The sequence below is a fragment of the Artemia franciscana genome, chromosome 17, assembly GCF_032884065.1.
Source record: "Artemia franciscana chromosome 17, ASM3288406v1, whole genome shotgun sequence".
NCBI classification, from domain to species: domain Eukaryota; kingdom Metazoa; phylum Arthropoda; class Branchiopoda; order Anostraca; family Artemiidae; genus Artemia; species Artemia franciscana.
In genome coordinates, this window is record NC_088879.1 from 22899086 (window position 1) to 22917602 (window position 18517).

The 18517-nt window shown below is 34.5% G+C and overlaps 1 protein-coding gene across 5 annotated transcripts in view; it reads right to left on the bottom strand.

The window, feature by feature from the left end:
• LOC136038016 (ceramide transfer protein-like) overlaps positions 1-15579 on the bottom strand; it is a 56513-nt gene extending 40934 nt beyond the window's left edge. The window contains exons 1-2 of one of the 5 annotated variants that reach the window (XM_065720944.1): positions 15505-15579; positions 4902-5129 (exon numbers count right to left, since the gene is read on the bottom strand). In XM_065720944.1, coding sequence (XP_065577016.1) covers positions 4902-5114 — 213 coding nt within the window. In that variant the 5' untranslated portion in view covers positions 5115-5129; positions 15505-15579. Of the gene's footprint in view, positions 1-4901; positions 5130-15487 lie in introns of all 5 variants that reach the window. The other 4 variants (XM_065720948.1, XM_065720947.1, XM_065720945.1 and 1 more) reach the window with 4 other exon arrangements.
• Between the last annotated feature and the right edge of the window lie 2938 nt (positions 15580-18517).

The window sequence follows — 18517 nt, forward strand, 5'->3', positions numbered from 1 at the left end:
GCGTATTTCTATTATAGTTTACTGTTTACCTATTTTTATTCATTTACTGGAGAAAGTTCTGAAAAAGAAGAATGCCATAGGCGATGTGATGTCAAAACTGTAATACCTTTAAAGATAAGATACCCAACGCGTAAGTCGTTACGCGCGATATTAGTTACACGCCATTGTAGTTGTGTCCCTGTGTCCCACCTGTGAATATAGATAGATATATATATGTTTTTAACTATGTAAAACTTGCGAATATACAACATTCTTCGCTGTCCCATTGTCTGTGCACATAAATAGATTGTTGGGTTTACCGATTCTTGAACATGCAATATATAATTGTCCACGGGAAAAACAATCCGTATTCAGATCTATACCTCATTATTCTAATGATTGCCCTTGAGCTTTGTTGATGGTGATTTCTAATCGAGCATTCCCTGTGTCCCCGTAGTCATTTATATATCCCCCTGTGCCCCCGGCGTCCCCGTTGTAGTTGTGTCCCGGTCATCATTTATATTCCATGTGTCCCGGTGTTTTTTTCTGTTTAGTTTTTTACCTTTTTTATTTTTTTCCGTTTTTTAAGTTTTTTCTTTTTAAGTTTTTTTCTTTTTTTAGCTTTTTTCGCGTCATATTAGTTACGCGCCATTGTAGTTGTGTCCCTGTGTCCCACCTGTGAATATAGATAGATATATATATATGTTTGTAAAACTTGCGAATATACAACATTCTTCGCTGTCCCATTGTCTGTGCATATAAATATATTGTCAGGTTTAAAACGACTCTTGAACATGCAACATATAATTGTCCATGGGAAAAACAATCCATATTCAGATCTATACCTCATTATTATAATGATTGCCCTTGAGCTTTGTTAAGGGTGATTGCTAATCGAACATTCCTTGTGTCCCGGTCGTCATTTATATATCCCCCCTGTGCCCCCCGGCGTCCCCGTTGTAGTTGTGTCCCTGTGTCCCGGTCGTCATTTATATTCCCTGTGTCCCGGTCGTTATTTGTGTCCCGGTGTGCCAGTCTGTAATTTCTCTTTGAGTGTCCCGGTCGTCATTTGTGTCCTGGTGTCCCGATCTGTAATTTCGTCAGTCGACAAACATGACGTCAGTCGACAAACAACTTCATGACGATATACAGCTCAATCCTTATAATGATGTCAGTCGACAAACATGACATCAGTCGACACACAAACATGACGTCAGTCAACAGACACACACACACAACTTATTTTTATATATATAGATATGTATAGATTTGTAAATTATTACTATTATTCATTTATTGCCCGTCAAAAAAGATACAATAGACGGAATAATCACGAAAGGAAGCAAAAACAAAAAAGAAAACAATGGAACGCAGACACATTGAAAAGGACACAAACACACATTGAAAATTCAAATAAATGACACAAAAACTCATGACAAGAAATCTTCATTGCATGCATTACATTAATACAAACGAACTATTACGAATAAATTGACGACCACGGGTGATGAAAATTTCTTTGAAAACAGGATACAAATTCATTAATACTAATATTTGGGTCTGCGAACTTAAATGTATGGATAATTTTACAGTTTTTTGTCCAAGGAGGCAAATGTAAAAGATACTTAGCAAATCTGAAGAAGATTGATCATATGGACTTTTTATCTGTAACTGTAAAACATTTTCAGATAGGAGCAATGTAAAGCAGATCTGGAAGGGCTGTGGCGTTGTAGATGGATGGTTGAAGCGCAGTTTGGTTTTTACGATTCTAGTATAAGAAACACTAATTTTACGCTCAACGTGGGAAATCAGCAAACGGCTTCTGTAGTCGATAGATGAGCCAATTGGAAGGCCAAGGTATGGTGTATGGTCTGTGTGTTTGATAATAGAACCGTCCAGATTTAGGAAAGAAGTAGAGGAAATTCGCAAATTGAAAAGAGCCACTTTGGTTTTCTCAGGATTCAAAGACATCAGGATTCAGGATTTTTGCATATTCATCTTTGAGGATTTTGAAATTCTACTCAATGCCCTGATGCCTACCAATGCCTACCTCAATGATCGTACGACTAAGATTCAAAATGTCATCAGCATAATGCATAAGAGACACATCAATTCCCCCAAGAATGTAAGAAGGAAGACATTTTGCCTGAGCGTCCAGGACACCATTATTGAACAGGGTTAGGGAAGTGATAGCTCCCTGTCTAGTCCCTTTCTTAAGAGGGATGGGGTACTGAGGATTTACGGGAATATTCAAGGGATTCAAAGAGTTTGGCCTCACACGAGAACTAATGGAGTTGTATTGGGATTGATGAAGAGCCGACTGCAGGCGAAACGGGATGGGGGCTTTAAACACACTCTCAGATTCCTATATAAGTTCCTAAGAACACAGACAACTGATGGGTCAACGTCTCACTTTGTCATATGAAGAAGCATGAACGAATGAATTAAGGAATCAAACGCACTTTTAATGCATGTCTGGCGAGGATTAGACTTTTCAGTGTCAGCAAGGGCTGTAAAAATGTATTGTTCCAACTGGTTCCCACTTGTACTTGAGACATCAGTAAAAAACATAAGCTTTTCCACCAATAAAATGCCTTTTTTAAATTTCTGGTGGAGGGGGGGGGGGGGGGCACCAACGAATATTGGACTTCCCCTTTAGTTATTTTTGTCCATCAGTCCTCTATACAGTGCAACCTTGAATCTCCTGGGAAGAGGGGCACAGGCCAAAAACTACCCCTTCGAGTCGTCCTTTCAGCACAAACAATATTATAATGTTTCTGAAACTATTGAAAAAAATACCCTGAAATCCCTGAAAATGATGTCAGATTGAAATAAACCATTTATAATGAGTTTTTAATTTTCAGATGAAACAAGTATATTTGTGTCTTCATTTAATAGAATTCTTGCTTGAGGATGTTCTCAACAGGAGAGTCTCATAGCCGTATGACGTCATTTCCACGGAAAAAATTCTTCGTGTTGTCCAATCGACTTATGACTTTCAACCATTGTGAGTTAAATACACTACAGACATTCCCTCTGGATTTGTTTCACAAACTACATTTTTTCAAAGATAATTACAGACAGGAACAAGTCGATGACTTTTTCTTTGCTGGAATAGTAAAAGACAACCCACAGAAAATCAAGAAGCAAAATCAATCAAAAATGGCACAAAATATGTTTGCGTTATATTTTCTTGTCAAAAGACAAGTATGGTGTATCATCATGCATATGATGATTTATGGTTTAATGCCAAATTTATAAAATTGGTGACACAGTGATAATAAAAGACTATGTAAGCATGCCAGGGTTAGCTGGAAGACCTTCAATGTTGGCCCAAATAAAGATATATTGGGAACTCCGTCAACGCAAGGCGCGTACAATAAGAAATACAGTGAATATGCTCTGAATATTGCCATAGAAATTGGCTTAAAAGAAAACATTCACGAAGGTCTTTGTTGCATGAACACTGTTCAAGCATATGAGACCCCGTCTGAATGCCGAATACTGTCGGGATTCGGCATTAATGCTGTATGATATCTGCAGTACTGCAAGTAGTTACAGCTCGCCACTGTAATATGTCTGTTTTCACTTTCAGTCTTATTTCCAATAAATGCGCAATGAACACTGATTCTCAAAATTTGCCCAATCATGAAGAAGTTATTGCAGCTTGTCAAAGTATATAAATCTAACCTGATAAGTTTTGTCGAAACAATTTCAAATAAACGACGACTTGCAATCATTGCTGTTGGAAAGTAATAAAGGGTAATGATGATAATGTAATTGAATTCTTGATTGAAGCTATAATGAAAACATATCAGGTATTCATTATATCACTTATCCTCACGTTTCTATAGCCCAGTGTTCTGCTCTGCAAAGAAGTCGAAGAAGTAGGATTTGTGTGTGTTTTTTTTTGGGGGGGGGGAGTGGGGTATAGCCCAATATTGCTTCCAAACGCATAAGTAAGATTAACAAAAATTTAATCTTTAAGATCTTTGATCTTTATTGTTGAATTTAACACAATAGTCTTGTATAAGCCTTTTAGGACTATAAGTTTATTGCAAGGACAAACTTATGAGTATAATCTGAAACCACTCAAAAATGGCGTCAGACCAGAAAGAAAACTGAACCATTTGAATCACTATAACCAAAAACCCCGCACTCACAAATTAGTCTTCTAGCATGAGAAGCAAGGAAAATTACTTTTTAACATGTTAAGCAGCGGATTCACTCAAATATGACATCATACCCGCGAAAAGCAAGGTTTTTACATGGGAAGTGGTTGTGTGTCCCTTTTCTTTTTTCCTTTTTTTTCAACAGGGGTAATTATACCCAACCAGTAGTCATAGAATTTTGGGTAAGGCCAATTTAAAATAAAATTTCCGAACTGTACCCTTTGTAAGTGCTTTATGCATCTGACGCCGCAACTAGAATATCTAGTGTGTATATCACTCACAAGGAAAAGTCTTCAGTTGTTCTTAGACCGAACTTAGTAGAGGATCAAACAGCGAAGTCAATCAAAAATGACATGATACTCCTGAAAAGCAACTTTTCAAAAGATACGTGTGCTTTATCAGCTGTTGTCGTGTGATTTATCATCTTGTATAAAATGTAGTTTTGTCAAAAAATATTTTTTTTCAATATATTACCGTTTGTTGTTTACAAAAAGTACTGTAGATAAGAATGTTAGCTTTCAAATGAGACCTTAAACCTCCCTCTATGTCTGGCTTTTAATCTGGCCCGGGTGAATTCCTGAAATAAGCAATTGTAGCAAATCTATCAATAAGGTTTCATCAATTGTACCCTTCTTTCAAAAACTTTCAGAGACTTCTATATTTTTATTTTAAAAACCGCTTAAGCAAGGGTAAAAAAAATAAATCCCCACTCTCACCGAAATTTGTTGGTGGATCCAGTCCTAGTCATACCTGTATTTGTGCTTTTTGTATGCTCACTGACCCTCTGCAGCCAAATTCGGTGTCTAATTCTGATTTATAATATGATAATATTCCCCTATCAAGGACAATATATCTATTTTGCCAACCATGGATATAGTTTGTCCATTTGCATAGAGTTCCTTTAAATTCAGATGGTGGGAGCTCAATTGCCACAACCTCTTCTTCATCACTGCTTGAGTCCATTTGAATAAGAACAGACTAAAATGGAAACAATATACTGTAATTTAAAATAAAGACATTGATTTTAAATGACCAAAAATGAAAAAAAAATCAGCAAATAAAATCTATAGTGAATTACTTGTCCTGGGACAAAAATCTTCATGGCCCTTCTATGTCAAAAAACTCCTGGACAGCACAGGCTTATCATATGCGTGGAATGGAGATGATGGCCCAATCCCAGATCAGAAAGTTTTTCTATCAGAGATCCAATTAAGATTGAAAGACCAAGAAATTCAGAAATGGTGGAGCGAGCTTAGCCAGTCGGAAAGCTTAATTTCTCACTATAAGGTGAAAAAAATACGACGAAGAGTTTGATTTTAAATTAGGGATTCCAAAGAATCCCTGAGGTCATGGATGCAGGTGGGAGCAAACTGTCTGCCTCTTTATAGTGTTTGGAAAAAAAAGGTGTTACCCGGAAATGCGGTATTTCGACGTCGACTTCAAAGTCGACGTCGAAAGTAAATATAGTGCCAGTGGGAAATTTTGTCGGGAATGATCTTATTATTCGAAAGTCAAGTGTTACATGATTTAGTTTGTTCGTTGTTGTATATGTATGTATACGGCCTGAAAAATGGCTTTAAATACAGTCATTCATTCATTCTCAACTTGTTATTTAGTTCTTTTATTATATTTTCTAAAATTTTTATTTAATTAAAAAAGAATTTATTAAATTGTAAAATCTTTCATTATTAATTTATGCATTTCTTTTGCTATTAAATATTTAACTATTATTGTTATTATTCCGTTCTTTTGATTTCCCTACTGATTAGAAGAAACTGACAAATGATTTCTTGTTTTTGTGATCACGAAGTGGGTCATTTATCTAATAATTAAAGGCAGGGGCCCAACGAGGTGGAAAAAAAAAATAGTTGGCTTTTGGCTAGATTAAGGATCCTGAGAGCCATCCAAACCTAAGAAATACCAGAAATCCCTAAAAATTTGCTAATGATTGTTAATTTGCTAATGATTAAAAATTCTGAGATAGCCAATCGATTTAAAAGAATATTTTATTTTAACCAAAGCCTGGGACCATATTTTATTTCTTCAAAGCCTGGAACCATATGCAAAATGGCACGATATGTGGAAAAGGCGGGAGTGGCTCAGTCGAGCCCGAGTGAATGAAAATAAGTATTGTTTTATATTCAATGTGTGTTCTGTGCAGTGTTGTATTATTAAATCAAGTTGTGCATGGCCGTAGGGCTCAAATAAACTTTCTCTATAAACTTCTCCATGCATGGAAATCTTCAATTTTTCCATATAAGTGTGACAACGTCACTTTAATAGGCCTGTATTTTAACAAGTTTAGTTATGAGTTAAAAATCTTAAAAAGAAAACCAAAAGTTTGAAGCTTAGTAGAAACCGTTGTTAGAAATTGGACTAGTAATTGGACTAATAACTAGAAATTGGACTAATAATCAAATATCTTTCAAAAGATTCTATGTATGTAATTATGTAAAGAGCAAAAAAATCGTAGTTGCAAAAATATTTGTATATATTTTAACAAGGGATTACAACAATTCAAAAACCTTAAGAAAAACAGAAGTTTGAAGCTTAGTAGATATTGTTGTTAGAAATCGGACTTGCTTTAATAATAAAAAAATTTGTAATTGCAAAAATATTTGTATATATACTTTAACAAGGTACTGAAATAATTCAAAAACCTTAAGAAAGAAAACCGAAATTTGAAGCTTAGTAAATATCGTTGTTAGAAATCGAACTTGCTTTAATAATCAAATAACTTTGAAACAAACTGCAGAATTAAAAGACAGAAAATTGTCCACGGTTAGAGGAAAAGTGACAATAAGAATCCATAAAAAGAAGCCTGCCACGTGCCGAGTGCTGGAGCCCAGCGGCTGGTAATAACAAAAATATCTGTATATATTTCAACAAGGGATTACAACAATTCAAAAACCTGAAAAACGAAAACCAAAATTTTCAGCTTATTAGATATCGTTGGTAGAAATCGGACTTGCTTCAATAATAGAATATCTTTGAAAAGTACAGTATGAAAAGACAACAAATTGCCTCAAATTGTCTGTGGTTAGAAGACAAGTGACAATAAGAATCCATAAATAGCCACCACTATCAACAATGGAGCCAAAGAGATTTGGTATTGGACCTTACTTTGCTCCAAAGGGGGAATAAAGGTAATTACGATCATATTATTCTATGTCTGAGACTGAATTTCCAACACTGGTAAAATGACCAATGTTGTAGATATTGTTTCAGAATTTGTCTCTGCTGCCATACACCCCACTAGATGAAGTCCGTAGTAGTTAGTTGTGCTTGCAGAAGAATAGAAACCTATCTAAACTTTAACAAAAGTCTATTTATATAATTTTTTTTGTTACAATTTTGGTATTTAGTTTATTTCTCATCAGCTCTAGATTTTGAAAAATTATAATTAATAATTTAGTTGATCTCAACAGGATTTAAGCCAATTTGGGTATTTTTTTCATATTAATTTTAATAAAATAAAAATCCGAGAAGAAAGCTTTCAAAGAAAGGTAAAAACCCATATAAAACTTAACACCAGGCAAATTAGGCCTGTAATAATTCAAACTAAAACTACGCAAAATTACTATCAAAGAATAAATGAATCCCAGAACGAACAGTGATTAAAGTAATTAATCACACAAAACATAAAGATAGATGCTGATAATAGATGAAGACATAATAGATGCTGATGTAGATGAATAAATAAATCTTAAAACAAGTAAAAATTAAATTTAATATTCAAGTCAAACTTAAAACGAGCAAAAAGTACAACAAAAAGGAGTTTAACTACTCCCCCTTCCCCCTAACTACAATAGTTCTAGAGATTATTGCACCATTTAATTTTTTTTAACTATATATAGCTTATTTTGAACAAGGTGCTTTAATTTTTAAAACATTAAGGCGACTGAAAAGAAATAACGAACACAAACTGAATACATAATTTGAAATGATATTAATCTCTGTAAATCTCACCAATTCAAGATTTTATTTCACTGATTTTTTTTTTATTTCTCGATAGAACATTAGACTTAAAAACTATTACGGTTAGGAGAGGGGGAGAGAAGCCAAACTTGTGTTTGTAGTAACTTTTGTTTGTTTTAAGTTTGACTTGAATATTAAATTTTATTTTTACTCGTTTTAAGATCTGTTGTCTTTACGTGTGATAGAGTCATTTATTTTAATTTCTGTTTGTTTTGGGTTTAATTTATTCTTTGATAATGATTTCTGATCATTCAAAGTTTAAATTATTATAGGATCTGTTTCTACTGGTCTTAGGTTTTATATGACTTTACTTTTCTTTAGAAAACATCTTCTTCAGAAAGTTTCTGTTTTAATTATTTTTTGTTTGATTTTGAAAAGTTTCTGGAAAGTTTTGTAAAGCTTCTATTTCAATAAATTGTTGTTCCTTTTTAATAGTTGAAGTTTCGTTATTGGTTTATATAATGAATATATCTCCAGTTTTCATGACTTTGGCTTAAGAATTAAAATGTTCGACTCTTATTTATTAGTTGTAATTAGTGCCTTTTTATTCATTTTGACATCCCCCTCAAAATTCTCTGAAAGTTTCAACTAAATGTCATTAGCATTTTTTTTAGATATTTTATATATAGGCTCTTGACCACCAGGATGCAAAGAAAGTCTTTTAACTGAGTTCAACATCCCCCTCAACATTCTCTGAAAATTTCAACATAACACACTAAACTGCTCCTTAGATATTGTGCACACCATTCTAACATGCTGGAAATACATAATATATTTTGATTTGGTTCAACATCCCCTAAAAGTTTCAACTAAATACCATTGGTCAATCCTGAGATATTGCAGATATATCTTTTTGACAATCAGGATGCATATATTCTTTCATCTTTCATACATAATTATAATACTTTTCAGCAAGGTGAAAAGTATTATGAATGTCTTTTAAGCTAGTTCAACATCCCAATCAACATATCCTGAAAGTTTTAATTTAATAATTCTAGCTGTTCCTGAGATGGAAAACTGGAGCACACATACTGTCTTTAAGTTCAACATCCCCTTCCATATTCTACGACTGTTCAATTTTATACCATTTCCTTACTGTTTTTGAAATATTGAGGATACGTGGTTTTGACAACCCAGATGCATATAGTCTCATTTGATTTTGTTCAACCTCCCCCTTAGCATTCTATGGAAGTTTCAATTTAACACCCAAGTCTGTTCCTGAGATCAATATAAACATGCACAGATGTACTTTTTGACAACTTGGATGAACCTAGTGTATTTTGATTTAATGCAACATATCCCTTAATATTCGCTGAATTTTTCAAATTAACAGCCTAAGCCATTTGCAAGATATTACAGACAGGCCCTTTTGACCACATAGATGCACTATGCCATTTTCACAAGCAGGGTGCAATTAATGTTTTGATTTAATTCAGAGAAAAATGACACATTGTGGATACATTTCGGTTTCATTGCAGTTTAAATAATGTGGTACTTATGTAGCAAGCAAGTCAGGTCACTGCTCAAACAAGTTGAACCCAGCTCATAAGTATCTGAGGACCCTGGGACACAATGCACTCGACGCATTCCAGAGTACCCTGAACCAAATGTCCTAGAGTACCCTCTATGCACTGTTCTAGTAAAGATTGCCTATCTACAAGCAGATGGTGAACAGTTAAATTGAAAAATATACCAACACAAAGATTTAAAATTAATCAATACTAACTAAGGTTATTTTAAAGAACTACAAAATCCTGCCTTGATTTTTGTTTTCAAAATGCACAGAAAAACTTCAAAGAAAATTTCATCTAAGAGACACCATTTTTTGTCAACAGTTTCAGCAACAGATGGCAAATGCAATGTATCTAGACAATTTTGTTTTATCCCATTTTTCCTGTCAGAAGTACACATGTCTCAGCACACACTTCTCCCCTATACCCTACAGCTAAATCAGGTATTATGGGTAAGGAATGTAGTTAAACAAGGAGTAACTCTGAAGATTTATTAAATTAAACAGAAAGATCAATAGGAGAGAGTTGGGCAGGATGACAGAATTTTACTTGTTTAATTTCATCTTCTGCAAATGAAACCCTCAGTATCATAAAAAGAACCATCTCCAGCCGACACCCTAGAGTTCTTATGAAGTTATATAAGGCGCTTGTACGTCCACGCCTGGAGGTTGGAATGTCATTGGCAGCCCCTTTCTTCAAAAAAGATAGGAAGTTGCTTGAGGATGTCCAGCGTCGTGCCACTAAGATGGTTGCCAACATGAATAAATTTCCATACAAAGAAAGACTACGTCGTTTGAAGCTGCCAACGCTGACATACCGACGGAAAAGAGGTGACATTATTTTAACCAAAAAAATCCTCTCTAAAAATACCCTTCCTGGTCTCTTTGTACAGCCCTTGCATTCTGGTACTAGATGACATTCTTTGAAGCTCTCCATGCAGCGTTCCACGAGTAGACATAGAAGCCACTTCTTCAGCCAAAGAATCATCAATATGTGGAACTAGCTCTCTGAAGAAACAGTTTCTGCTACTTCAATTGACATGTTCAAGTCCCATCTTGATAGGGAATGGCTCTGCCAGGAGTTCCTTTACAATTGGGAAGCTGCAGAGTCCTCCACAAGAGTCTAATCTAACAGCCACAATCTACACCAAACGAATTCTTTTTTTTCTCATGGAGCATTACAAGGATGGATAATCCTTATATCGCTCCAAGCTTTGATTTAAGGTAATTTAAGGTAATAAATAGGGCTTCCTATATAATTTTAGCCAACTGAATTTTTTTCAGAGTTTTGTTTTTATTGTTTTTCAGGAGGGTAGTAGGCTTGATTCTGAACACAGTTAGAGGGTCATACTACCCAACAGTAGAGGGAAGTATAAACCAAACTGAGTTCTGCACAACTTATCTATTTTTGCATTTTTTTTTTATTATTCTCATTCAAAAACTTAAATTATACCAAAGTAAAAATACTTGGACTATCCTCAGTTACAGGTACTCAAATTAACACCAAATGAAAGCTATTCTGCTTGGTGGCTAGTTCCACCACTAATTGTTGGGCCAGGTAGATCAAGCTCAACATCTTTTTTTTAAGAACAATGCAGACTTACCACTGTTTACAAATCTGCCAGGATATTTCTTTAAGAGCTCAATTTCTACATCATTCTCACCATTACTGACACTGACTCCATATTCAATTTGCTAAAGTAGGTGAACTACTCTGACAATAAAATACTTAGGTCATTTTCCTGCTAGTGAGGACACCTTTACTAAAATGTGAAAATTCTCTTCGATTTTCATTGCAGATTCTTTGATATCATCTCTTGAAAGTTCTATGTCATCATCAAGCTGTAGCTCAGTTTCTCTATCAGATGAGGAAGAACCCTCACCAGAAGGCATTTGATATAGTAGCTGTAACTGGGAATCTTTTGGTGGGGTTGGATCCTATTGTGTCTAATAGATTTCGAGGCTTCCTTTGTTTGCCAGTGATTCCTATTTATCTCCGGTTCTGCTTCAAACTGAATTTTCAATGATATTTAAGTTAACATCCTGCTTTTCTTCTTTTAGTAACCTCTGGTGTTCTTACTAGCCAGTTGAGTACAAGGCTTTTAAAATAGGTAAGGCCGATCTCGCAAAATGGTGTCTAAATATGTAAGATTGGTTCCTGGAAAGTTTTCAAGATCCTCCTTAGTTGAGGTGCTGTTAAGATGAAAAAACAGAACTTCAGGTATGGCACTTAATGGGAATACACCTTTTCTTTCAAAATCCATCACAATATTACTCATGGTAAAAGCTCTTGAAAATATTTTACTAACAAGTTCTGCAATAGCATATATTGTTGCTTGTTTCCTTGGGTGATGCAGCATCCATGGGTTCATAGCATCATTAAAATAGCCCTTCAGCAGACCATTCTCATGTCCAAATTTCCCTCTCACTCACTTAGACTGTCTGTATTGGCTTTGTCTACAGTTCCATGGCTTATTGACCACAACTACTTGATTTTAACGAGTTGAGCACAAGACTTGTGAAATAGGTAAAGCTACTCTGGCAAAATGGTGCCTAAATATGTAAGATTGGTTCCTACAAAGTTTTCAAGATCATTCTTAGTTGTGCTGTTGTTCATTGAATCCAGGTTCAATCAGTAACATAAGATGAAAAAACAGATGTTCAGGTATTGTGCTTAATGCGAATATGCCTTTTCTTTCAAAATCCCTCTATTACTCATGGTAAAAGCTCATCCTAAGTGTCATAGGTCATCACTTAGGCACTATGACACATATTATAGAACAAAAAAAAAAAAAAAAAATGTGTCAAACTACCAGATTCTGCCATTTTAGGTGGTATCAACAGTTCCTCCTAGACGGTGTATCCAAACCATTCATCTTAGAAATAGCACTGAAAGGAGAATCTAATGCTATATTCATTTTCTGTGACTATGCAATAAGATTGCTTCTATAAGTGAAATTCTATAGCAACCCTGAAATGTATGTATACAATGAATTTTCCAGTATGTTAACAAACTGTTAAAAATAGTCTGAGGAAAGGCATGACCTACAAAGAATTCAGTGAATACATATGACTCAAGGAATATGTTTGTATTTTAGGGTTGGGTGGGGATAAAGTTAATTTTCAATAGAAATAAATACTACATTTGGATTGCAAATGAAATTCTGATTCTAGAAGTCTGTCTATTTCTGAGGTATCTTATTAGTTAGTTCATCAAAAAATTACAAAAACATTAGTCCAGAAGATTCCCCTTTGGTATATACTAAAACGTTTCCATTACTTAGCTAGGAATGAGGTGAACACATCACCTGATACAATATTAGGTTCTTTTCATATATGCTAATATCTTTGATTGCCAATTTTATTTTGACCCTTTAAAAGAACCCTAAAAGCCGGCTCATTTACCTCACCACGCAAAAAAGTGACCACCACAAGAAATATATTTAGAATTGGTTAAAAACATTGCTTACTGTTTGTTTATAAATCAATTATTCAAAAGTGATATAGTCCAAATGTCTTACTTATAACAACCTAGTTCTATAAACATATTAAACAAAAAAAAAAAGTTTTTTTAATGAAAATAAGGAGCAACATTAAAACTTAAAACCAACAGAAATTACACCATATATGAAAGGGGCTTTTCCTCCTCAACGCCTCACTCTTTATGCTAAGTTTGACTCTTTCTCTTAACTTGACTTCTTAAACATTTAAAAAACTTTAGTGTAAAGAGCAAGGCATTGAGGAGGAAAAGCCCCTTTCATATATGGAGTAATTTCTGTTTGTTTTAAGTTTTAATGTTGCTCCTTACTTTCATTTAAAAAAACTTATTTTTTGTTTAATTTCTGGACGTTTTTAAATTAATGCATTTTTTATCTTGGCTCTCCATGCCTAAATAATTAAAACGAAATTTACATATTAATTTTTTTGGGCTAAATAGCTTTTTCATAGTTTTAATTGGAAAATTTTGAGAAAAAAGGAGCAAGAGAGGAGGCCTAGTTGCCCTCCAATTTTTTGATTACTTAAAAAGGCAACTATAACTTTTAATTTTTTACTAACATTTTCATAAGTAAAAAATATATGTAACTTACAAATTAACTTATGTAGTGAACTTCTATATTTGTATGTTTTTATTGCATATATGAGGGGGCTCACCCCTTGTTGATATCTTGCTCTTTACACTAAAGCTTAAATTTTGGCCCAATTCCTTAAGAATGACCCCTGAATCACAAAGACCATAGAATAAATAGTTGAAATTACTAAAAATAATTTAGTGTAAAGAGGAAGGTATTATGAGGAGGTAAACCCCTCATATGCGTAATTTTGAGAGTTTTGGTTACTATTGAGCCAGGTCACTCCTTACTACAGTTTGTTACCACAAACTGTTTGATATATTAATAAATCTTATGTGAAAATTTCAAACATTCTCTAGCCACTTTTATTGGCTATTATAATGGTATTAAAAAGTTTAAGATGCAGAAAACAGACCATTGCATTTGAAATTTTGCAATAGAATTTTGAAGCATTAGATTGATCATTAAGCTACTACAAACCTTTCAATATTTAAGCCTCCTCCACCTTTGTAATAAAATCAGTACACTGATTCACAAAAATGTAGAGGGGGAGGGCAAGGATTTTTTAAATAAAGATGAAAGTCTATAATGAGCCATTCAACAGCTCTTTGTGATTTTCAGTGCCCTACTAGCTGCAGAGAAGGAGAAATGGAAAAAAAAGATGTTTTCAACAGAATATTGGGTTTGCAGCCACTTTTCTTGTTAGCTTAGGAAAGGGGTAAAGAGGTTAGCTTAGGAAAATGAAACCTTCAGGGATGGGTCTACAGGCTAAACAATGTCCTGGAAAAGAATTTTGAAGTACCTATTTCTACTCCTTCTCTCTCCAAAGGGTGTCTACATGACCTATTGAAATTTTTACAAAACAACATTTTACCTTGATTTCCAATTATCAGTTTCTTTTGGTCAAGCTTCAGTTCTGAAAATGCAATTCTTGTTATTTGAGTAGAATTTTAAGCCATATCAATTTTTTTTTCAAAATTTAGGAACTTCATTTGCATATTTTAAAAACCTTATAAATTGGGATTGAACTAAGTTGTGAAGCTGAAAACAATTTTGTTGTACTTTATGTAAGCAGAATATCCATTTTGAAAGATTTTCACTTTTATAACACACATATTTTTAAATGTCATCAAAGGTCAGAACCCTATAGAGGGAGAAGAAGTAGAGGTAGGTAGCCTACTTCAAAATACCTTCCTGGGATTTTACCCAAGGGACTGTAAGCTTCCTTTTTAGGTTTTTTAGACAAAGTGGTACTAATGGTGTAGCCTACTTTTTTTCAATCTGACACCATTTAGCCTATAGGAGTTTTAGGAGTATATTTCTATTTAATAGCTGTGAAAAACAAAGCACAGGGGTGGCAAATAAAGACAACCAGTTAGCAAGTCTTGCTGCTTAATATAGCACATAGCTAAAATAAGGCTAACCCCTTTCTGAGATAGCCAAAAGTCAATCAACTAGAATTTTACTGAAACAAAAAATACCAATGAAGTGCAAATAACCTTTGAAGGTATATTTCAAGTTGTGGGGGGAGGTCAAATGCCTCCCCTTGATTAGCACACCTGCCTTTATGAAATATAAGTTCATTGACTATGGAATAGGCTATTTTGTGTTTAGCTTAGGCCAATATTCAGGTTTGTAGGAGGCCTAAACTAGCAAACCTTGAGAAACAACCATTTTGAAGGTATCAAGGAATTCAATTTTTCATTTTAGCACATATGTATAGCGGACAAAAAATATAACAAATCCATAGTTCTGTAATGGTTTTTAAATAGGCCTACTCTTACTACTATGATACCTCACGTTTTTGTATTTTAAATTTCGTTAACTGTTTTAACGCATGTTAGCGCGCAAACATGTTCTATCATGCTCTGACAAATAAATGCGACCAAAATTGCAAGGCTTATCAGTTATGGATCGCAGAAAAAAAGTATGTGATGCAGATGAGTCAGTGACCTATCTTACAATGGTAAAAAATATAAGATATGTATTTTTACTTTTAGGCTATATATGTTCATACATGACAAGTTCATACATGACAAAGCCCTGAGAAACTAAGGATGGACAAACAGCATAAGCACTAAATTGATTATTACCAAAAAATTAATTCAGTTTGATGTCTGTATAATATAAATTGTGTTTATAATATAATAATAATAATAATAATTTATTGTTACTCTCTGCAAACAACGCAAATGCACTAGAGATGAGCATAAAAAATGAAAAGAAAAAGAAAAAGGGCACAGAAAAAAAAACACGCACAATTCTTGACAACTTCAGACACTTTATAAAAACTTTTTTATTAGAATCAAATAAACTCCAATCAACTACCAAAGGGTTCTCCTTATAAGATTACGTAATTCTAATGAAGTGTCATGGGGAGTGTGGGTACTTGAGCTACCTGTTCTTAGCAGTTTAAGGGCTATAGGCCGGCTAGTACCAATACGGCTCTTCAAACTCATTCCCACCCCCTTCTGCACATTGCATATATATAACTGAATCAACCCTTTATCTATTGCCTTCTTCATGCTCTAGTATGTGGACTAAACATCATAAGTTTTCACAGCTGGTGACGCTAGGCACTTGATGGAAGGTAAGCCAGCGGAAAATCGATAATTCTGTTGCAGCGGTCAGCAAACCTATATGACCCTTCGTCAATTTTCTGACAAATCTCAAAAACACCGTACCTCCACGAAACATTGCGACTCCAAATTGGGATACTAAGAAAATACTTGCAGAACCTAAAGAGCCGCGATCGAATTTGCTTTTCACCAGATACAGAGACAAATTTCCAAAAAGGTGTCAAAAACAATACACACAGTGCAAAAGACCCATTATATAGCCGACCAAAGGCTTTCTTATAATATGGATATATTATATTGATAATCTTTAAACATAGTCATGAATATTTGTGAAGTTTCATTGAGTCTCATTGAGATTGTCCAGCCAACAGCAATCTATTATTTTTGTTTTTTTGCCATAATAGACTATTAAAACGATTCGTGCTTGGTTCTGCGTCAAATCAGGATTTAAGCCAGGTTTTATCTTAATCCCCATATGTCTGCATTATTTCAATTAGCAATCTCCTAAGGAACAAGGCAAAGTATTAAGTGTTAAGATTGAAGATTGTGTGGGCAATTTATATTTATCCATGTCACTCGAGAGCCATATAGAAAAAGTAGATATGATTCAAGCTCATTTATTTGACTTAAGGACCTACGAAAAATGTCTAATGTAGAAACCATGCAAAACAAAGCAGAATGTGGGTTTCATATTGACAAAGTAGGCCTTTCTTATTGGTTCACTTAAGATCGGTAAACCTCATTAGTTGCGTAGCCTAAGCTAGATAAGCTCCATATCGTGAGCGTTATAGAAAAAAAAGAGGATTTAAATAATTCGCATTAAACTTGGATAATTGAAATAGCATAATAATAGACTTTGTGATGGTAATGTTCATCCAGCTTAGACTGCTTGGACTATTACCGATGTAGACTACTGCAATTTTTCAGTTTTTGCTCCTCTTGATCCAGGAAAACAGCTGTCAGAGCTAAGTTCTCATCACCGCTGGAGTCAGAATGTAAAACAGATTTTGTCCTTGTTCCCAGAGTCTTCCCTTATTTTTCGATAAAATGTTATATAAGAAATGTCCCTTCATCTTTTTTTTAGAGTTAAATACTGCAGACAAATACTACTGTTACAGAGCCTATGGAAATGTTGGTACCAAAGGTACCACCTTTGGTACCAGCGTTGCACATGGTTAAGAGCCATAAGGCTTTAATTCTAAATTATCTAATCACTGTTTATTATTATTTTTTCCCAGAGATAATTCATATGGAAAGGGTAGACGTGTAAACTTTCCAAGGAGGCTCATTCGATTGGAAATCGGAAGCTCTAGTACCCTTTTTAAGGGTTAGAGGCGATCAGAGAGCAACTACTCCCCCTCTCTCCTGAACCCTCTTTTCCCCAAATGCATCCGATCAAAATTTTTGAGTTATCCATTTTTTTTTAAATAGTCCAAAGTTCAAATAACTATGCCTCCCTCCAGGGTTGAAAAAACACCTAGAGCCCAGGGGCAAGGCATATAAGTTATGCAAGTTCCCCATTGTTGCCAACAGAAGGATTTTATGGAAGAGATGGTCATAAAATTTTTGAAGGAGGTTCATTTGATTGTGAATCGAAAGTTCTAATTCACTTTTTAAGAATCAAAAGTGTTCAGAGGGCAACAAGCCCTCCCCCTCAACATTTCCCCCCAATGGATCTCATTGAAATTTTGAAATAGCCATTTTGTTCAAAATAGTTCATAGGAAATATAACTATGTCTCCAGGGTTGACAGCCTCTCCCAGAGCAAGGTCTGTGAGTTATGCTAATTCCCAATTCTTAATTTATAGATTTTCATGGAATAGGTGGTTATATTGACTTTGGAGGGGGCTCATTGAATTGGAAATTAAAAATTCTAAAGTCCCTTTTAAAAGATTAAAGGGACCGGGGAAACTGGCCCCCACCAAGCCTTCTTTTGTCCAAATGAATTACAGGGTATGTTGAGAGGGATGTAGAAAACTAGTTGGAGGACCACAAGCTCTCACTCTTTTCGAACTCTTAGATGCCCTAGTCCCCTTTAACACTAATCAACAGTTTAAAAACATGATTTCGTTCAAAATAGACCAAAGGTCTAGTAATTATGCCTCTAGTAATTCCGCACCCCCCAAAAGCCTAGGCCAAGGATTACAAACAATACAATTAGGCTTTTTAATTGCAGGACTTGTCGTGAAGAAAAGGGACATTTTTCATTCTGTATGTGTTCGAAAAGATT